This window comes from Phalangium opilio, unplaced genomic scaffold (genome assembly GCF_054372755.1).
Source record: "Phalangium opilio isolate 3A_F unplaced genomic scaffold, DU_Popi_V2 ptg000041l_1, whole genome shotgun sequence".
Taxonomy (NCBI): domain Eukaryota; kingdom Metazoa; phylum Arthropoda; class Arachnida; order Opiliones; family Phalangiidae; genus Phalangium; species Phalangium opilio.
In genome coordinates this window covers 3,125,276-3,148,495 of record NW_028324165.1, presented here as the reverse complement: position 1 = coordinate 3,148,495, position 23,220 = coordinate 3,125,276, and the positions used below count along the sequence as shown (strand labels likewise).

At 36.3% G+C, this 23,220-nt stretch overlaps 2 protein-coding genes across 3 annotated transcripts in view; both read right to left on the bottom strand.

Annotated features, from left to right (window-relative positions):
• Positions 1-1,907: 1,907 nt before the first annotated feature.
• Positions 1,908-23,220, bottom strand: part of LOC149679365 (uncharacterized) — a 78,899-nt gene continuing 57,586 nt past the window's right edge. For both annotated transcript variants that reach the window (XM_089835087.1, XM_089835088.1), the window contains one exon: positions 1,908-2,709. In XM_089835087.1, coding sequence (XP_089691213.1) covers positions 2,540-2,709 — 170 coding nt within the window. In that variant the 3' untranslated portion in view covers positions 1,908-2,539. The remainder of the gene's footprint in view (positions 2,710-23,220) is intronic.
• On the bottom strand, positions 7,833-9,028 carry LOC149679371 (uncharacterized). Its single transcript, XM_089835127.1, has 4 exons — positions 8,952-9,028; positions 8,777-8,881; positions 8,290-8,421; positions 7,833-8,205 (listed from the first exon to the last, which is right to left on the bottom strand). The coding sequence occupies exons 1-4, from the start codon at positions 8,988-8,990 to the stop codon at positions 7,972-7,974; spliced, it is 510 nt and encodes a 169-aa protein (XP_089691253.1). The 5' UTR covers positions 8,991-9,028; the 3' UTR covers positions 7,833-7,971.

Genomic DNA, 23,220 nt, shown 5'->3' with positions numbered 1-23,220 from the left:
TTCAAAGAGAGAATTATTCAATTCTAAATATGAACTTTTCAAGGCGAATGAGCGCTATCAAGGAACAATAAAAATTGCAGACCTCTATTCTGCAGAAACGGTCTTTAACTGATGACCTTAAATACTTCTCCCATTTTCATTGCTCCATGGAAGCTCAATGAGTTAACTTGGAGGAGATAGTGGGCTGGAGCAAATGTGGATGAGAGGGAAAGTATGACAATGGCCATAGAGCCTGTGTTTAAAAACGCGGACATCAAAGTTTTGCCAATAACTATTTAGTTTACTAGTGACTAATGGACTTGCAAACTCGCGACTGAAAGTAGTTCAGACATTTATGCTCCTTGGTTTAACCATAGCCCACTCGATCACGCGCATCACGACGCAAGCTGCTAAATTACCGAGATTTGTTTTAAACGTATCTAGTTTAAAGTGCTCTTTTCTATTGCTTCGATAACCTTATACCTTCAAATACCTTCTAAAACATTACCAGCTACTCTGTCCTGAGACTCCTGACTACAAACACAAATCGAGGAAGTTCTAGCATACACAATAGCAGACGACGGTAACCGTGTAAGCGCGAATTAACACAAGACCTATTTTAAGGGAGTGAACAGGCCCAGTGTAGCTACGCCAATAAAACGGTCAACTACGGCGAAACTCTGATGACTCGCGACTTTTGGCCATTTTCATACTTTTCCTCTCATCCACTTTTGGCTGGAGTAAAATGTTGGTGGAACATGTGCGGCAATGAAATTCTATAGGAGTACCTTGCGGACGCCACTACCCTTCCATAGTTGATTATTAAGTTCTGCCGCGTAGCACCATTGTATTTGTATGAGAGTAGTTTCTATTTTTAAGACATAATGGGCATCTTTGACGTTTTCGTACCGTATTACCCCATACCGAAACAGCGAGGATGCTCGGAGAACGTAGTTGCCATAGATGTGTTTATAGAGGCTACTTTATAGGTAAAGAGATGAAGTCTCCATCCCACTCTCTTCTCCAAGTAGGAAAGTCATAGCCCACTCGATGATACGCCCACGGACGATTCTATTGATTCGAATGACCAGAAATTTCATTGAGACATGTGTTGCAATAAATTCTATTTTGCCATAGCAGGGATAGATTTAATTTTAGAAGTAGGAATGGAGAACAGAGTAATGTGGGCGCGCGTCAAAGCCCCGGACCCCCTTCCCCGGGATGGGGGGTATGAAAGAAAAGTCGGGTCATAGAGATAGAGGCAAAACGGAATTACGTATTTTTCGACGCCCCCATCAGCAACGTCATCAAAACGTAGTTTAAGTGAACCAATAGAATAATTTAAAATTAACACATTTTGAAATGGTTCTTTCCAAGTCTTAAATTAATATAAGACAACTGGATAAACTTAGCGATGATAACACTGTCAGCATCTTATTATCGTGATATTATTTAACTGTATAATAAAAACGTTATTTACACAACGACTTCATTTTTTCGAAATATAGTATAAAGTTAAGCCAATAATTCTTTTTGGGTATAGAACCAAGAAGGGATTTACTATAAGAAGGCCTAAAAAGGCGTCCGGTGCGCGCGTGATAGTCGACAATCCCCCTCATGGGTGGGTGGAGGGTGGAAACGGAGGCGGGACTTAATATTTTATCTTTACTCTATGTTTTCCACTATCTATCTCTTTTACCTTTCTGATTTTCCGTTGTAACCCTATATGAAGCATACTTTACTTTGCCCCTCGCCCTTTTTGAAACGGGTCTATTACTGACAATTCGTTCAAATCGTATATGACAGGTTTTTAAAACGCTGACAATACGATTACATTAATATCTTAAATGACCACAGGCTTCTAACAATTAGAAACAGATTAACTTACCTGAAGTTTAGTTTTTTAAATAAGTTAGTAACTTTTCAAATAGATTGTAAAATATTATTAGAAAAAATACATTTTCAATTATCGCGCAAAATTCTTCGAGACTACAAAACATTTTACATAGGCAACTGGAACAAATTCATAAAAAGAATGGAAAACAAGTCACGTTACTGAAAATAGACTTGTTTCGAAAAGAAAAAGACACGCTTTACACGTAGCTACTTTAAAATTGTTAATACAAATACCATAATGATCTATTTTCGTGAATTAACTTTTCATTTGCACAAAATAGGCTATATGAGTATTTTTAAACTCAGATTTTGTCTTAAATCTAAATAACGCTAAATTAACAAAAATTGTATTTTAAAAAATTGTGTTAATCTTGTTTAACTATGAAAAGTAACATTACTGTTATGTTGTTTTATATGATATGAAAATGAAACTCAGTTCAATTCATATTAGTTCTGAAAATGGCGACACAGTTTTGGCCCATTCATTCATTTCAGAAAAGGATTAAATAGGGTTTTTGTCCAACACATTTAAAATGTAAATCCATCTAATCGTGCATGTGTCTTCTACGTTTATGTACGGTCAGATTACTCTTCTGCGTAAATTTATAGTCGCACTGATCACATTTGAAGGGTTTTTCACCACTGTGAATGCGTTGATGTTTCATCAAAGTACTATTGATCGAGCTAGCATATTCGCACTTTTCGCATTTAAAGGGTTTTCACCACTGTGAATAGGCCAGTGTTTGATCAAATCACTCTTCCACGTACTTGCATAATCACACTGTTCGCATTTAAAGGGTTTTTCACCACTGTGAATGCGTTGATGGAATTTACCTACAGAAAATATAAAAAGCACAAATTTAGTATCAAAAAATACTTTTCCATTCAAGCGAATCGAGGGGTTAGTCACTTGAATAATCAGGTGTACAAAACAGCAGAAATCGATTACTTGATTTCTAGAATTCTTTGAAAATCATCAGTAATCAAAATCATTTCTGCGGGTAATCAAAGGTAATCATAAATCTCCGATAATCACTGGAAATCACGTAAAATCTTGAGAAAATTAGAAATAATCACATGATTTACTAGTAATCTTTTGTAATCACCTCGGTAATCACGCCTTTCGTGAAATAATCACGCATAATCAATGGAGGAATTCGAAAATCCAAAATAAAAATCATAACAGTTGAAATAGAAATAATCACTGTATTCATCGAAATTCTCGAGGAATCCAGTGGTAATCACGGCATTCACCAAAAAATCACCGGAATGCATTGGAATTCAAACGGAAATCACAAGTAATCAGCGGAAATAACTGGAAATCAGTGTAATGATTATGGAAATCACCGAAAATAATCGTAATCACAGAAATCAAGGAATTCGTCCAGTAATCATAGGAATTCATATAAAAATTCAGAAATCAGTAATCAGGTGTACAAAATTTTGGCGAATGACTAGCCCCTCGAAGCGAATTTCATAAAAAAGGTAATGCGCACGAAAACGCAGAAAAAAGGCGAGTTGATCAATTGAGGCGTTAGCCTAGAGTAAACGAGCATATCAACAAAAAGGGGGATGAAGATAAACTTAAATAAATGCAAATCCGAAAGGTTGTACTTTTAACTTTTCTTTGCTCGCAAATTAATTTTCGTTAAATCGTTTTAAGATAGGTTCATTAGAACTTTCTGCGCGATGAAACTAATTCTAAAGTATGTAGGACTGATTTAATTACGAAAATAGGAGGTTCATAATTGTTATGAATCATTAAAGAGCAGCATAAGAATAGATGCGCCAACATTTGTCGTAAGTCTAGCCATGTGGAGGTTACACAGTTCCTGTAATCTTATCCCTAACGATTATAATTATATAAAACATTAAAACGACATATATCATATATCATTTATTTAGTATCGAAAATACACTAATACAGTAACATTCAAGGGAACTTCATTAAAATGTAATGCTGAGGCGAACGAAAACAGTGTTTATGAAAAGAAGCGTTGTTGATCAAAGGCGTTAGCTGATGAAGAAACGAGCATATTAGAAGAGGATGAACATCAACTTAAATGGAGAAGAAACTTTGGCTCGAAAATCAAACGGACGTATTTTAAACTTTCCTTTGCTCTAACCATATTCAACGGATTTTCAGTGAATCAAATGCTAGGTGACGCTGCGTAATGACAAGTTACCAATTTATTTCGTTCTAACACCCCTCTCTGTTGTTAAAGTAATTTTGGCTGAAATAAGTAGTACCAGCGATGACGCTAAAGATGGCATTTTATTATATTCATTATTCAACAGGATGAAAGGTAGAAAGTGCTACAGTTTAAATATACGTTATGCATAATCTTAAAAATAACATAAAAAGTGTGAACGTTTTGTCCAACACATATGTTCCATATATGATATCAGAAGTAAATGAACCGAAGTTATCAAAGAATGGATAATTAACCAAATGCATTGGCCCCGTCGAGGGGGTTGAAACATTTAATTATTTGTTCCCCATTTTCTACTGAGAAAGGTCATGCAATGGTTGATGGGATACTATCTGAAGCGCCATCTGAGAGCGACCTTTGGAGATGGGGATTACAAAAATTTGGCGTCTGCTATTGCTAAGCTTAGCTCTTCATGTAGTTTTCTATTTAGTCTGTGGCTGTAGATGAACTGAATTAATTTTTAAGTGGGAAATTTGCCGAAAGATATTTTAGCATACCTTGCGAATGTTAAGCGGTTTTTTGTGCTTTCGAGACTTGATTCGTACCTAAAATTAATAGAATCTGATACTGCGAAAAGGTATGTGGAAAATTTGGTCGCTTTGTACAACAAGCTTAAAATCCAATGTAAGCCTCAAACGCCTATGCTTTACAATGTCATTTTCTTCAAAGGCTTAGCCTCTTTGTTGCCAGAATCTTTGTTTTTAAGAGCAATTTCTCCTATTTTACACGTTAACGCTTTATTTTTAGTTTCCACTTTGGGCAATAAATTAAAATTACTTTGTGTATTCAGGTTTTTAGTTCTTACAATTTCATTCAGCCAGCTTTCGTTGCCAACTGTTGAACAAACCCCACCTATGAAGGCCGCCATTTTAATTCACTCAAGCATACTCTAGTCTAAAGTCTCTCTCGACCGTTCGAGGGCGCCCTTTAAAAACGGCGCGATGGATAGACGTCATGAAAAGCGCGAAATAGGGTCGGGGTGGGGAGGGGGTAATGGGCAATTGCCCTTAACATTAAAACAATAGGAGTTTGACAACTTCGGTTCATTTACTTCTGATGATATTAATGAATTTTTTTTGGCTGCGTAGTCTTCAAATCCATTATATTTACCCAAGAGCGTTCTTCCTAAGGCACATTGATCACGAACAAGGGTTTTTCTCCATTTGTAAATGGCTTGTTAATTGTTTGACCAAATTAATTTCCCGTGTGCTTGCAAAGAAACACTAATCACAGTTAAAGACTTTTTCTTTTCAGCGTTTTTATGTGACGTTATAGATTTCATCCATACTAAGTTTGATTTTGAACTAAATATAACTTCTTCAATTTCCCTACAGAAAATATAAAATCACAAACATCATTTACAATTTAATATCAAAAATACAATAACGTTCAAGCGAACTTCATGGTAGTGCGTTACAGAATAAATAAGGTGTGTTGAAACCATTATAGCAATTTTTGCCTTTTCCACTAACCTTGTGTAGAAACAGTGTTGATTAAGGCCTTAGCAGATGAGTAAACGAGCACATCAACAAAAAGGGGATGAAGATCAACTTAAATGGAGGAGAAACCTTGGCTCGAAAACAGAAAGGTTGTACTTTCAACTTTTCTTTGCTCTCAAATTAATTTTCATTCAATCGTTTTAAGACAGGTTCATCAGAACTTATTGCAAGATGAAACTTATGTTGAAGTATGTAGGACTGATTTAATAACAAAAATACGAGGTTCATAATAGTTATGAATCATTAAAGAGCAGGATAAGAACAGATCCGAACATTTGTTGTAAGTCGGAAAACGTGAACACTTTTACTTCCATACGCAACCTGCGAACGCGCTCTATTGCAAAAAAGACGACACAGAAACCAAGGAACATGGAGATAGGGAAGTTTGGTCAGTATAGGAATCTCTCATCACGAAATGTAGCAGGTCACATGACTTATATTCGGCGTTGGTTTGAACTGCGCAGGAAATCGGTAGAGGCGCCTGTCCTCAGCACGATGCGCGAGAAAAGTGCGGCGCGTGCGCGCATGCACATCCACGCCGAAAACGGGATTTTTGGGCGACCGGAGTTATAGCGTTACACGAAACTTCCCTATCTCCATCTTCCTTGCAGAAACGTCCCAGACAGTGACTCTCAATGACATATGTCAATTGGAGAGGAAAAAAGTAGCTTTGATTAAGTATGTTTACCGAGGTAAAAAGTTAAAAACACCCACAGTCACACTGATCATATTTGAAGAGTTTTTCAGCGCTATGAATGTGTTTATGCGCGATTAAATGACACTTGCGCCTGAATCTATATTAGCACTGATCATATTTGAAGCATTTTTCTTCGTTAACCTTTGAAATATGACGTTGTACACCCCTTTTATAATCAGTTTAATATTTGAACTTTAGAACCCCATTGTACGTTCCTTCTTAACTTCCCCACAGAAAATATATAAAAATATGAAAAACGACGTATATTGCCGAAGGGTCGTATTTCAAACTTTTCTTCGCTCTCAAAATATTTAACGGATTTTTAGGGAATCAAATGCTAGGTGACGCTGCATGGTGACAAGTTACCCCTTTAATTCGTCCTCGTAGCCACTCTCTGTTGTCGAAATAAGAAAAGAGTGAAGACCCTTGGGAAAGTTTCATTATTCAATTCAATAAATGTTATGTAGAATTTTATAAATAACATAAAAGTGTGAACGCTTTGCCTTTGTCCAACACATTTAAATATGTTCCATATAGGATATCTGTAGCCTTCAAATCCATTCTATTTACAGATGCTTTTTCAAAGTCTAGAGCACATTGATCACGAACAAGGGTTTTTTCCCCCCCATTTGTTAATGGCTTGTTCTTTGGCTTAATTAATTTTCAGTGTGCTTGCAAAGAAACACTAATAACAGTTGAAGATTTTTTTCCTGCTTCGCGTTTTAATGTGACGTTATAGATTTTGAATTAATATAACCCAAGATTAGTTTTGATCTAAGTTTAAAGCGGAATTAGATCCTAAAACTGAACACTGATTTTCCGGCAGGGAGTTCGTGTCTCCCACATTCGCGATTTTTGAAAGATGAAAAAAAAAAAAAATATATTCGGATTTTATTGAGCAAATCGAGAGCGATCTCAGAGCATTCAAATGGAATACGCTATTAGACTTTATACCAAGAAGTCGGAAATAGTTCCTTAGAAATACGACTTCTCAATCTAGGTACTCAAGACTATTAAAGAATGAAATGACTTGCCTGCAATTTCCGAACGAGGCGATGAGGTTTGACCTTCTGGATTCTTTGGAGCGACATCTTCTAATGTCTCCGTGTTGGACTCCGAACTATTATGTTGAACTGCAATTGGAACTTCGGGTAAATCGCTTTCCATAGGGACGAGGTTCAATTCTGATAGTTTAATTGGGTTACGTTCTAGTTTAGGAACAAGCACTGGCACACTCAATGAGCTCGGATCGACAAACAGTTCCACACTTTGATTTTGTCCATCACTTTTCTTTGCACCTGTCAAGGCGATGTCGGATTGGTTATCATCAAGTTCGTTTTCTGGGGCTCCTAATGAATCGCTTTCGACATTTGCGTTAAGAGAAAGATCCAAATGTTTCTCGGTTTCAACATTCAATTCAGGAACACGAAACTTCTTCGATTGAGTTGTATAAACCTCAGTGTCCCCCTCTGTCGAGACACTTTGCGATTTAAGAAGAGAGTCGTTAATGTTAATATTGTTCTCAAGAGGTTCTCGTGGCAAATCGCTTTCCGTGTTCGTGTCAGGAGTCATTTCGAATTGGTTTTCGACCTTAATTTTTGGTGAAGGCGCACTTTGAGGCAAACTGTCACTGTATTTCAGTTTAGGGACACACGGATTCGTATTTCGCGTTATAAACCCCATATTTTCATATTTTTTTTGAGGTAATTTCAGTTTCTGTGTTTGTATTGTAAACCTCCGCAACATATTGAGGTTCAAAAACAGGTGATTCTTGACTTATATTTTCTTTACACAGGTTGCCTTGGACATTGTGCATCACAATAGGAAGGGTTAACTCCTGGCCATTAATTCCAGAATCATTTTCAACGGGTTCAGTTTTCACTAATTCATCGTTAGCTAATTGAAGTATCCCACTTTTCTCCTATTTTTTAAACAATTAACAATAACTCTCATTCTTAAAGTAATTCTCTTTCCAATCGAGTATGAAAGTGAAACTGTTCCATACCATCAGATCTTTGATTCTATTTTCCAACTCCTTAATGACCCTATTGAGTCTTTCAATTTCGTCTATTTGCTTATTTATCGTTAATGATGTTTTCACTCTCTCTTTTGCCATTTTTGAAATTAAAACATTACACTAAACAAAATGAGATTCCATTACAAAACAATCTTCGGAGTTTCTTTGGCTAAACGTATTTTAAAAGGGCAAGCGAGAAAAAGCGGGAGATAATGACACGCAAGAAGGGGATCAGCAACAAAGGCCCTCGTCGGGTTTCTTTGTTAATAAAGAAACGAAGGACGTGTTGCCAATCCCCTTAGCTTTGTGCCAATCCTGATAGGTGTTTTAACCAATAACCTTAATTAATTAACCCACTCATAGAGTTTGGTTCTATTTTAAGGGACACCTGATTCAACAACTGTCCATTTAAAGTTTCTCATATCTCTGTGCTCAATTTCACACTGCTAAAAAACCCCTATACTTAGAAAAATACCTCGGCTTCCAGTTTCCTAATTCGATCATCTCTAGCTTTTACTTCATTGATTAGATCATCTTTGCTCAAGTGATCATAGTTACAATCTTCCTCGTAGTCCATTTCCTAAAAACAAAGTTTCAATAACTTCCAGATTCCCCAAAACAAGGAATATTGCAATAATTTCGCAAAATACCTCTTTAATTGCCACCCTTTGAAGATTTACTAAACTCATTTCGGAATTTTGTAAAGAGAGTTGGTGAGATTGTAAATCTTCCCTAAAATAAAATAACTTTTCAAACTGAAGGTAAATCAAAAACGGACAAGGAAAGCTTCCCCATACATTTTAGCTTTCGCTATAAAAAGCTAAGAAAAACATAGCAATGCTTAAATTGTGACACTTTTGTTCAAGACTAGGGATTTTCTCAAGCTAACTCATATTTCAACTATCGTGTTTGTGTTAAGCCGGTGGCATTCAACTTATATTTCTCTATGACGTTAAACATTACTGAGAAAAACAAATTGACAGAAAAACGTGTTAAAAACGTTTAGTATGAGATATTAGAGTACCACAAACTAATTAAAATATATCATCAAGGTGATGATTTGTGGATAGTAATATATATCTACTATTCTTATCAGGAAGAAGTACTTTAAAATTATCACCGAACACCAGAAACTTTATGTTGATAAATAATGGTGTGTTTCAACCAAATACGGGTAAACGAGAAGAAATGTAATCATCTTTAGTTAAATTTTTAATTTTAATCGTTGGAGATTTGCGAATTGATGCTCCCATGTTGATGAAAGCTTTTTCGCAAGATTGCAACGTCTTTTCCGAAGTTTTGATCTCCTGAGTTTTTATGCAAGCAAACACGAATGTTTTAAAAAGAAAAGTGTCTACATATTACAACAGAAAATACTTTCAAGAAATATTATGTCATAAATTTAACCACACCCTTTATGGGTTTAGAATAACAAAGAAAAATACAAAAGCTTGGTTTTTATATATATACTTTTTAATACACTGGAAAGTTTTTAAACACAGCATTTATTTGAATACAATACATGAATGCGCGGGGGTACAGAACGAAATTTCTTTTTTGTTTAACAATACACAGTGTCAGTATTACATTAAACACAAAATTTCATCAAACACTGAGTAAGATTTAACAACACTCTAAGAAATGGAAGTGTTAAAATTGTGTTAAAACGGTGTAAACACCGTAAAAACACCCAAAAGAGAGTTTTATTACCTTGACTTTTTAGGAGAAATTTAAAGTGTAAATTCGGTGTAAAATAACACTATTAAAACACAGTTCGAAATTAAACATGAAAAATTATAATACTGCGGGTTTCTTAAATAAGGTCTTTCATTTTCATTAATGTCTTAATATTAAAGTCAATACAAACAGTAAAAAATTATTGAAAAACGTAATTGTTAAACCTTTTTTAAAGATGATATTCATGAAAGAAAACAGTTTTATCCTTTAAATAAAATTACAATGAAATTGGTAATCTGGCGGTGTTGTACCTTCATAAAACTATGCTAAACGTGTTAGGCGACACTCTTACAGGTGTTAAGTGATACTCTTAAAAAACGAGACTAGGTTAGGTACTGGCCTCACAGTAGGGCCAGCTTGAGAAGCCAAAGTGGGGCACTTGCTTTTGTGACATGTTTTATCATTATTTTGAGAAAAATTAGAGTACTAAATGGGTTTTCTTTGTAAAATCTGTAGTGCAAATTAGATTAAACGCGTTTCTGGTGCTCGAATAACTCTTAGTGAAAAGAGATTATTAAATTTAACAAGAACGTCCATATCTACTGCTTGAATATTATAGCCTCCAAAACTAATTTAATACCCTATGCAATTGTACGAATTAAAAACTTTCTGCCTTTTTCAGAAGTTTATAAACCCGTAAAAATGACTTTATACGCAACAACCCTCGCTTAAAGAGGTATAGTTCTGCATGTGAGAACTTTTCTCCCTATAGGGGATGAAGTTCTCTCAATGCTATGAATATAGCACTAATTGCGGAATGGCAGAAAATCAAAATTTAATTAAACAAGAAAATCATACTCGATATTTGAGTTATGCCTCATGAGTGGTCAAAATGTAGCTATAGTGTTTTTTCTGTCATCGGTTTTGCTCTTAAGTCTAGGAAAAGTACTAGAATATCCAACTCTTAAAGGTGTTACGCGACACTCTTAAAGGTGCGAAGCGACACTCTGAAAGGTGCTATGCCGCACCCTTTAAGGAGTTGCACAACACCAATATGAGAGTAAAAATTCACTTTCAGTGCGATATAAGAGTTAAAAAGGTGTTAAACTACACCTCTGTTGCACCATTTTATTCTTATCTTTGCCACCAATTGCTCAAATAAGTGTTATTAAACACTTTCAGGGGTGTAAATGCACACCTGAAACGGTGTCAAATTTGGACCCATATAAACTACTTTTAAAGGTGTTAAAGCACACCCCAATTTCTTAGAGTGAATAATGTGTTAGTTTTTACGAGTTGCACTAGAACACTTTGAAATCATGCCAATGTGATTTTTGACGTTCTTTGTATGAAATGTGAAAGCAAATAGAAATACCAGAAGGTGCAATAGTGAAATTTGTTTTCTAAATACTAGCGACAATATGGTAAATTGAATTGCATTAACAAAATTAGCACTATGTAATCTAAAATCACCATGAATCAAACATGTACTGTTCCCATGTTTTCAATTTGAAGAAGAGTTGCATATATTGTCACCCTGCAATTTCCTTAATACATGTGGATCAAGTTGAATATACACAATCGTGTAAGTCGCTCCTATTCCCAAAAACGACAAAAACAACCTTTTGGTAATCAGGAACAATCCTGCAATTTTCACGCCAAAACATTCTCCTTGCAATTGCGATTTGATAAACATGTAATCCTGCATTCTTCCCCTAGCCAAAAAATCCTTCGATAATTCTAACAGTTTTTCGGTAATTTCCTTCATGGTTTCCGGTATTTTAGCAGCGCAAATCGTAATTAAACACGTGATCAATATGTCTTGCAACATATAAGGAACCCAACCCAAGTGTAGAAATATTTTTTCGTTGGCATTACCGTTGGTTAGAATGCAATAAATTAGACAGCTGAACGTCGAATACAAAGATCCGCAGAACCATAACGCTAGAGGTCTCTCCACTACGTTATTAATTCGACGAATTTGATTCACCAAAAATAGAAAATGATCGTTAAAAACGTTCAATTGCCGAGGGTTGGAAGTATCTTCTAAAATCACCGATAAATGTTGTGCCAGTTCGGCCGTGTATGAAAAGGCCAGCCAAAGTGTTATCACCAAGAATAGTCTCAAAGCGAAAAGACTCGCAACTTCCAATGAAATATAGAACAAAGCGCCAACTATTTCCAACAATGGTGTCACTATCTGGTTTAAATTTAATCTAAGTGTCAAAAGATTGCTGAAATTCACCACTGAGTTCTTGCTATCCACTATTGCGGGCTCAACCGATATCTGAAGGAATAAGAGTAAGACGTTGAACACCGTAGCCACGATGACGTGCCGTTTCATGGCTTTATTTATGCTGGTCACCTCTTGTGGAGAAGTACTATTGAGACGAGAAAAACCTCGAAAGATTTCTCGAATTTGTTTGCGTTTGTATATGAAGGTGTATGTCGAATCCAAGGACGCAATATTTGATATCATTTTACCGGCATGAAGTGAAGATATTGTGGATAGTAATATATATTTATTATTCTTACAACGAATAAGTACTTTAACATTATCACCGAACACCAGAAATATATGTTGACAAATAATGGTGTGTTTGAACCAAATACGGGTAGACGAGAAGAAACGTAATCTTCTTTGGTTAAACTTTTAATTTTAATCGTTGGGGATTTGCGAATTGATGCACCCATGTTGATTAAAAGTGACTACGTCTTTTCTAAGAGTTGAACTCTTGTGTTTTTGCAAGCAATATTGCGAGGGGTTAAAAAAAGAAAAGTATCCTACTGATGTAACAGAAAATGTTTACAAGAAATATTATGACATAAATTTGGGTTTTACAATAACAAAGAAAAAGACAAGAGGTTCTCTGTTATGAATTGTATTGACATATTTGGCATTTATCAATATTAAAAGATAAAAGTTTTTAATGTTTTATAGCATTTTGCCGTTTGGGCCACTGTTTTCCAGTTAAGATTGTAGTATTTTACGGATGACCCCTTAATTTTCATTAAGAAACTGTGTTAAATTAATTAAGGAATCATCCCTAAAACACTAATGACGTAACTCGAAAACCATGGCCCGGACGACAAAATATCAAGACTCTTAATTAACGTTCAAGCTGCAAATTTCTTACAGTGTCAGTATTATAGAGATTTTCTATTTAAATTATATACGAAATTACATTAAACACTGTGTAAAATTTAACAATAGTGTGTTAGTTTTTCGAATTACACTAGAACACTTGGATATTATGTCTTTGGTTACAATATGAAAGCAAGTAGAACTAACGGGTTGTGCTTGTTTTTGAATATTCTAAATTGAATTGCATTTACGAAGTTAGCACTACGTATTCTACTATCACCATGAATCAAAAATTTACCGTCCCCATGTTTTCAGTTTGTAGAACTGTTGCATGCAATTTCACCCTGCAATTTCCTTAATACATGTGGATCAAGTTGAATATAAACAATGGCGTAAGTCGCTCCTATTCCAATAAACGACAAAAACAACTTTCTAGTAATCAAGAACAACCCGGCAATTTTCACGCCAAAATCTTCCCCTTGCAATTGCGACTTGATAAACATGTAATCGCGCATTCTTCCCCTAGCCAAAAAATCCATCGATAATGCCAACAATTTTACTGATACTTCATTCATGGCTTCCGGTATTTTAGCAGCGCAAATTGTAACAAAACACGTGATCATTGTTTCCTGCAACATATTAGGAATCCAAGTCAATGTTAACGTCAGGGTGGGACTCATTAAAATGCAAAAAATTAGGCTGCTGAACGTGGAATACAACGACACGCAGAACCATAGCGTCAGAAGTTTCTCCATCGCTTCATTTACCAGACGAATGTGGTTAACCACAAAAAGAAAATGATCGTTGAATACTTCCAATTGCCGAGGGTTAGAAGTATCTTCAAGAATCACCGATAAATGTTGCGCCAGTTCGGCTGTGTATAAAAAGGCCAACAATGGTGTTATCATCAAAAATACTCTAACAGCGAGAATTGTCAGTGTATCCGATGTGTAGTAGAACACAGCGCAAGTAGTTTCCATCAATGGCGTAACGTTTTGTTTTAAATCAAATTCGAGAGTTAAAAAATTAGTGTAGTTTGCATTAGAACTGCGGCCTTTAGTTATAGAGAACTCCGTTGCCAAAAAAAGTGCCAAAACTGCGACGTTGAAAACCACTACCACGATGGCGTACCGCTTGATGACTCTATTTACGCGGGTGACAACGTGGGGTGAAACATAATTGAGGCGTAAAAGACAGTCTTGAAAAATCTTCCTTATTTCTTGGCGTTTGTACACCAAAGTGTATATCAAAATCAAATATACGATTAAACTAGCAAGTTTACCATTAAGGAATAGATAACGTTTAGGATGGTAATATGTATAGACTAACTTCGTCACTAACAAGTACTTCAAAATGAACACCGATGTCCAAAAATAAATATTAATAAATAACGGTGTTTTTGAACCAATAATGGGCAGACGAGAAGTTAAGTCATCTTTCGTAGTTAAGGTCTTAATTTCACTCGTTGTAGATTTGCGAATTGATGCACCCATGGTTACTAAGATATCTTCGAGTGCTTTGAACTTTGTTTCCGAAGGGTTTAACTGTAAATGGGCAACAACTCGCGCCTTTTCATTAAGACAAGAAATATCCTCTAGTTTTGCTAAGTAAAGATGAGATGAAGAGTGATAGAAAACATTTACATATAACAACAGTTAAAGGAAATCGATTACACGAAAAATATTTTGAAATAAACAGAGCCACACCCTTTGTGTGCTTACAATAACACATAATACATTAAAAGCTTATATGTTTTTGACTTGACATGTTTGAAATTATTATCAATACTTCGAAATAACGAGCTTTTTTAAATAAAGGGAGACTCCGGGCAAGAATTTATTTTTAAATCGAAAAGGCATGTTTTTTAATCGAAAGAGCGTGTTTTTTAATCGAAAGAACGTGTTTTTTAGATGGAAAGAGTAGTTTTTTAATCGAAAGAGCGTATTTTTAATCGAAAGAACGTGTTTTTAGATCGAAAGAATATTTTTTAATCGAAAAAATATTTTTAATCGAAAGAGCTTGTTTTTTTAATCGAAAGAGCTTGTTTTTTAAATCGAAAGAGAATGTTTTTTTAATCGAAAGAGAATGTTTTTTAATCGAAAGAGCATGTTTCTTTAATCGAAAGAGCTTGCAAAATAAATATTTGTATGTATTTTGGATTCCCAACTAAGCCAAAAAGCTGCCCACTGAATATGAAGTACACTTGCGCCTCTAAATTGAGTCGGAAGTAGCTAGGTTTTAAGTTAGCAGCAGTGGGTATTTTTGGGTCATGTGACAGATGGGAGTGCTTTCTCGAGGGGAAAACTAACACTTTTATTTTCTATATTGGTGAAATTGTTTCCAAAGAGCCCTGGTCAACTACTTGTAAAAAACTAATATCAAACACCACAGAAAATGCTGACCAATTAACGATCAATCCCGCGTACGCGTGCGCTCTTGAAAGGCATGACGTCGTTACTTCGACTAATTTCATTGAATGTAACCCCAGCGTATTACCTAAAACGTCGGATAAAATATAACGCAAGTTACGCCCGGCCGAAAGAATTGCCATCGGACTAGGCCACAAAAATTTTGGTCAAACCCTTTTCTGCATGGTTTTGTGCCGTGTTTACGACCGAAATGTAATCTAGCCCTACAAAAATGTTGTCCGGCAACAACGTCTAAGCGCTTTGCTGATAGTATTAAATGAAAGTATAAAAGTTCTTCAATGCTCCTTTACCAAAACAAGAATATTTTTGATGAGATTTTTACGTTGGGGGTATTCCCATTCACCCTTTGCTGCGATATGTATGTTCCATACTACCGGAAATTGATGCACATTTAGGTAATATTGAGAACGTATACACTACAGGTTTTAAACTCAATTTAGACAGAGGGAAAACCGTGATAGAGAGAGCCAAGGTTTTTAAAAACTTATTCCTCAACTTGGAGTTATTAAACGCAGGATGTTTCGTATTTCTTCCCAAGCCATTGCAAAAACTGCAACGGTGCACTACCGTTCACTGATCCTTTTGGGCAGAGTGGTAATTTCACAAGCAGAAAAATGTCTGCCGGAGTAGCAAACAAACTTGATAATCGTCTGTTTACAGACGATAGCTACTATCGTAAATGACTCAGGACTAATTCTCTAACGTGTGTTAATTTCTACTCCACTTAATTAATTAATTTCTACTTGCATGGAGTTCGTCAAGAGTCTGACGGGAGTCTTACGAAGTTACGACTTTATAGTATAATCCTTTTTCTTGTTAACACTGGGGAACAGGCATAATATATCAATCTGGCAGCACTGTTTTTTTTGGAAATGATTGGTATTACCTCACACGATAAACACGCTCGGGCTGCCAGATGATCCTGCCTTTAATTGGCTAGTAGAGCCCAACCATTTCCAACCCCGAAATATCTGACTCTTCCCTGATATGTGACACTCATTTTAAAAATCTGTGGCTTTTCTCTGACATGTCACACTCATTTTAAAAATCCCTGACTTTTCCCTGATGTTGTATATTGCGTCTGAGTATTAGTTGGAGCCTAAATAATCTAACTATAATAAGCTAATACAAGTTGGGAAAACCAAAATATTACCTCTCCGAGTCAAGACGACTACTTACAAACTTATTTACCCAGATATGGAAATGTTTCTTAAGTTAAAATTTATGAAATATTAAAGCAGTATACAAAGCATAGCAAATTTACTGTAAATCAGACGACATTTTACATCCAATAATGATATACTTGTACACATTAAAATCATCCGATGGGGGAAAACGGGAAATGAAGAGTTAAAACTTTGGAGGGATATTACCTTTACGTGTTTGTAAAGGCCCAATTTTCTACTCCTCAACTGTATGCCCTCTATGTTCAAAGCCATATTCACAACAGGGTTGGCATGTAAACACTATCCTCTCGTTTCACCTCAACGATTTTCTTAGTTTAACAACATGACTTAACGTTACATAACACCAAAGCTTATTTGTGGCTACACACACTGAAAGTAAATGCGTACCATAAAAAGCATGAAAACACGAAGCTATTATCCGATTACGATCAGACCTTTCACTGGTCTGGGCTGCGTTCAGCAGAGCTCACCAAAAAAGACAGCGGATTTGGGAAATGTTTACCGGTGAGCTCTGTCGTCATAGCTTTTCTCCGGTCATCGGCGTTTTATAAATGACGCTAGCGCAATAAAGCGTGCAAGGTACCAAGGCTTAACAAAAATTGTAGGATAACATATTTATAGAGATAGATAACAACTTTTATAATTAAAATTAGAAAATAACATATCTCTTAAAATTCTCGCGTGATCAACTGGTTTCACGCCAATTAAATAGCTATAGTCCCATAAAGCTATTTGTATTAATTCCTCCATGGTTTTTTCGCCAAGCTGAGAACTACGCGTTTTACGTCACGTTATCCAAAAAGCCGACTATTTTCTTTGAAGACCGCGCTAGCTCAGCGCTAAGCACCGTGACGTCAAATTTCAAAAAACAAAATCCCGTTATGTAGGACACTGCTAGCAGCGCTGGGCTCTTCTGAACGCGGCCCAGATTTCCACCATGATTATAAAATCTAAGCCTAATTATTTAAAAGTGTATTTAACTTTTGGCTCACTCTGAACCGTTAATGTCTCTGCATACAGAAACGAAAACCAAACCCAAACGTTTACTTTTTGGTTCACTAGGCCTATTGACAAATAAAAGTTCATTTGACCAACATACCAGCGTTGAGCTTACATTCACTGTGACTTTAGAAAGGATTATGCTATAAACAGATGTAGTATAGCTTAAGTAATATATAAAGATCCATTTTAAATAATAATATTAAAAAAATCTTTGGATAATCAAAATGAAACGGAGCTTTAAAGCTACAAAAGTACTAAATGCATCATAATTACGAAAAATATTTCCACATATTCATTTTATATTATGTAAAACGGGAATATTAAGGTTCTGAAGGATTTCTTTACACATCAAAACAAGTTGGGAAAACCAAAATATTACCTCTCCGAGTCAAGACGACTACTTACAAACTTATTTACCCAGATATGGAAATGTTTCTTAAGTTAAAATTTATGAAATATTAAAGCAGTATACAAAGCATAGCAAATATACTGTAAATCAGACGACATTTTACATCCAATAATGATATACTTGTACACATTAAAATCATCCGATGGGGTAAAAACGGGAAATGAAGAGATAAAACTTTGGAGGGATATTACCTTTACGTGTTTGTAAAGGCCCGATTTTCTACTCCTCAACTGTATGCCCTCTATGTTCAAAGCCATATTCACAACAGGGTTGCCATGTAAACACTATCCTCTCGTTTCATCTCAACGATTTTCTAAGTTTGTCAACATGACTGTTAACGTTACATAACACCAAAGCTTATTTGTGGCTACACACACTGAAAGTAAATGCGTACCATAAAAAGCATGAAAACACGAAGCTATTATCCGATTACGATCAGACCTTTCACTGGTCTGGGCTGCGTTCAGCAGAGCTCACCAAAAAAGACAGCGGATTTTGGAAATGTTTACCGGTGAGGTCTGTCGTCATAGCTTTTCTCCGGTCATCGGCGTTTTATAAATGACGCTAGCGCCATAAAGCGTGCAAGGTACCAAGGCTTAACAAAAATTGTATGATAACATTTTTATAGAGATAGCTAACAACTTTTATAATTAAACTAACATATCTCTTAAAATTCTCGCGTGATCAACTGGTTTCACGCCAATTAAATAGCTATAGTCCCATAGAGCTATTTGTATTAACTCCTCCATGGTCTTTTCGCCAAGCTGAGAACTACGCGTTTTACGTCACGTTATCCAAAAAGCCGACTATTTTCTTTGAAGACCGCGCTAGCTCAGCGCTATGCGCCGTGACGTCAAAATTCAAAAACAAAATCCCGTTATGTAGGACACTGCTAACAGCGCTGAGCTCTGCTGAACGCGGCCCAGATTTCCACCATGACCATAAAATCTAAGCCTAATTATTTATAAGTGTATTTAATTTTCGGCTCACTCTGAACCGTTAATGTCTCTGCATTACAGAAACGAAAACCAAACTCAAGCGTTTACTTTTTGGTTCACTAGGCCTATTGACTAATAAAAGTTCATTTGACCAACATAGTAACGTTATGCTTGTATTCACTTTAGAAAGGATTATGCTATAAACAGATGTAGTATAGCTTAAGTAATATATAAACATCCATTTTAAATAATAATATTAAAAAAAATCTTTGGAATATCAAAATGAAATAGAGCTTTAAAGCTACAAAAGTACTAAATGCATCATAATTACGAAAAATATTTCCACATTTTCACTTTATATTAAGGATAAAGGGAATATTATGGTTCAGTAGGATTTCTATACACATCAAAACAAAACGAACTTCTAACGCAGCGCACTACTGTAACAACGGACGGACACACACAGACAAAAACATAGACTGCTTTTTAACTCTTTCCGTATTAATTTTGAATTGAGAAACAAGATTATCTTAAATATTAAAATAAATATAATTAATATTTAATATTTTCTTCGTTAGTTATTCGCCTTATTGAACCTTACATCGTTTTAAAAAAGAACAATTAAACATTCTTGAGAGACTTGACTAATATTGGCGTTTGAAATGAAGCATACGCCGGTTGCTTCGCCTTAATCAAATAGGTAGTATATAACGGTGTCGAACTACAGCTAAAAGCAAGAACAACCGCAATTGCGAAAACCTATCGTGGACAACCCACCCTAGGGAGGCTAGACGTTTCTCGTAACCCTAGCTGATCGCCGCGAATGTCTTAAACTCAACGAGGACGATGGAGTAGAAGCCAGGTGTGCAGACTGGTGTCCATGTGGGATGGACAAAAACCAAGACCAGAAGATGGTGGTGTAGAAGCCAGGTGTACAGACTGGTGTCCAAGTGGGATGGACGAAGACCAGAAGATGGTGGTGATTAGAAGCCAGTATGTACAGACTGGTGTCCAAGTGGAATGGACGAAGACCAGAAGATGGTGGTGATTAGAAGCTAGTATGTACAGACTGGTGTCCAAGTGGAATGGACGAGGACCAGAAGATAATGGTGATTAGAAGCCCGTATGTACAGTTTGGTGTCCGTGTGGAATGGACAAACACCAGAAGATGGTGGTGTGAGAACTCAAGTAGAGGAGCTATTTCCGTGACTGTGAATGCAGTTCGGAAATGGCGAACACGTTTGCTCCGATTTGGAAATTGCGAACGCGGTCACGTGGGTGTAACAACAGACACACAAACACACACACAAACAAACAAACAAACAAACAAACAAACAGACACACACGATCGTTACAGAACCTCTCCGTGACATACGTCACTCGGAGAGGTAACAAAACGAACTTCTAACGCAGCGCACTAGTGTTACAACGGACGGACACATATAGACAAACACATAGACTGCTGTTTTACCCTTTCCGTATTAATTTTGAGTTGAGAGACATGATTATCTTAAATATTAAAATAAATATAATTAATATTAAATATTTTCTTCGATAGCTGTTCGCCTTATTGAGCGTTACATCTTTTTGAAAAAGAACAATTAAACATTCTTGAGAGACTTGACTAATATTGGCGTTTGAAATGAAGCATACGCCCGTTGCTTCGCCTTCATCAAATAGGTAGTATATAAGGGTGTCGAATCGCAGCTATGGATAAGAACAGCGCAATTGCGTGAACCTTTGGTGGAAGCCCCACCATTGGGAGGCCGGACGTTTCTCGTAACCCTGGCCGATCGCCGCGTATGTCTTAACCTTAAGGAGTAGAAGCCAGGTGTACAGACTGGTGTCCATGTGGGATGGACAAAAACAAAGACCAGAAGATGGTGGTGTTAGAAGCCAGGTATACAGACTGGTGTCCATGTGGGATGGACAAAAACAAAGACCAGAAGATGGTGGTGTTAGAAGCCAGGTATACAGACTGGTGTCCATGTGGGATGGACAAAAACAAAGACCAGAAGATGGTGGTGTTAGATGCCAGGTGTACAAACTGGTGTCCATGTGGGATGGACAAAAACAAAGACCAGAAAATGATGGTGATAGAAGCCAGTAAGTACAGACTGGTGTCTATGTGGAATGGACAAAGACCACAAAATTGTGGTGTGTGAAGCCAATAAGTACAGATTGGTATTCATGTAGAATAGACAATTGACTAGTCAGATGAAGTAATAGGGGCCAGTTGATTTGTGGATAGATTCAAGTTTTGAAATTTCCGGGAACTGTGAATACCGTCCGGAAATAGCGAACACATTTGCTTCAATTCGGAAACTGCGAACACGGTCCCCTGGGGTGTAAGTCAATAACAACAGACAGACACACACACACACACACACACACACACACAAACACACACACAGACACGTCGAAATTAGAACCTCTCCGTGACATACGTCACTCGGAGAGGTAAAAATAACTCGTCAGTTAATTAATGACATAAAGTTTAATTGTGCTGAGAGGCTAATACGTTACAAGAAATACTAATCTTAAGACGAGCGTAGTGTTTTCCCCGTTCCGGTGTAGGGCGCGTATTCCGCGTGACTGAATAAACAAAGGAGAGATAATATCTCGTCTAGACTTATATCCGAGAATGGGAACGCTAGCGACATCTAGGTTAAGGGGATACGAAAACACAACACTCCTCCCAAATTAAATTGAAAATACCAGTTATACAAGTTATGATAATACAATGTTTAAATTTTTTAAGAGAACAATAACTTTCAAATATTTTTTTTTCTTAGTAACAAAAATTTATCACCCGTTACTTTACGGTACCAATGTATAAAATAATCATTTTTTTTTTAGTTTTAATACTGCGAATTAGGAACTTTTAATTCGTCATTAATTGTTGAGATCAGATTTAAAGGTTGAGTCTTTTAGGTGGTTTAATATCACGTTTTGATCGTCTGATCACCGGAGTAGTAGGAGTGATAGTTTCTTTAGTAATCGGAACAGACCATTGAATCCCTCACTAATATTTTCTCACGATTTGGACTAGCTGAGACGATCGTAAGCGATAATGGAACATGCTTTCGTAGCTCTGAATTTGAAAAGTTCACCTCCACTAACGGAATTAGACACGTCTTTTCGGCCCCGTTTCATCCATCTACAAATGGACAGGCCGAAAGATTCGTACAAACGTTGAAAAGGAATCTCAAACATACGTCAACAGCTCCTTCTATTCAACAACAACTAGATGACTTCCTACTTACGTATAGAAATACCCCTCACTCTACAACAGGAGAAACTCCAGCAAATATGTTTCTCAAACGATCTCCGAAAACAAGACTAAGTCTAATCAAACCGGACATTAACACCACTGTAAGAATTAAACAAACATCTCAAGTTTTAAGAAGAAACACAGTGAACAACAAAACCTACGAAGTTGGTGACACAGTCTTTGCACGAGACTATCGTACCGTAAAACCTAGTTGGACACCGGCTACGGTTATAAAACGTACAGGACCAGTTTCTTATAGAATTCAAACTCCTGACCAAATGATTTGGAAACGACACCAGGACCAGCTAATTGAACGCCAAGAAAGTCCTGAACCAAATTCTAGTCAAATACCTGTCAGCCCAAGAGCTCAACCAACCAACGTGACAATCTCCCCAACACCAGTTCCTACACCGGACAATTCTAACGTTCCTGACCAACCAACCTGTAATATGGGTACTCCTAAAGTTCCTACTCCCAAACCTATAACACAAACACCCGGACTAGAGATTACTAAAGAAACTATCACTCCTACTACTCCGGTGATCAGACGATCAAAACGTGATATTAAACCACCTAAAAGACTCAACCTTTAAATCTGATCTCAACAATTAATGACGAATTAAAAGTTCCTAATTCGCAGTATTAAAACTAAAAAAAAAATGATTATTTTATACATTGGTACCGTAAAGTAACGGGTGATAAATTTTTGTTACTAAGAAAAAAAAATATTTGAAAGTTATTGTTCTCTTAAAAAATTTAAACATTGTATTATCATAACTTGTATAACTGGTATTTTCAATTTAATTTGGGAGGAGTGTTGTGTTTTCGTATCCCCTTAACCTAGATGTCGCTAGCGTTCCCATTCTCGGATATAAGTCTAGACGAGATATTATCTCTCCTTTGTTTATTCAGTCACGC

Excerpts from the sequence above, each read along its gene's own strand:
- LOC149679371 (XM_089835127.1), bottom strand. The coding sequence starts at position 8,990 with ATGAGTTTAGTAAATCTTCAAAGGGTGGCAATTAAAGAG. Across the intron at positions 8,882-8,951 it reads AAAGGGTGGCAATTAAAGAG|GAAATGGACTACGAGGAAGA; the intron begins GTATTTTGCGAA and ends CTTTGTTTTTAG. Across the intron at positions 8,206-8,289 it reads ATAGAATCAAAGATCTGATG|GAGAAAAGTGGGATACTTCA; the intron begins GTATGGAACAGT and ends TTTAAAAAATAG.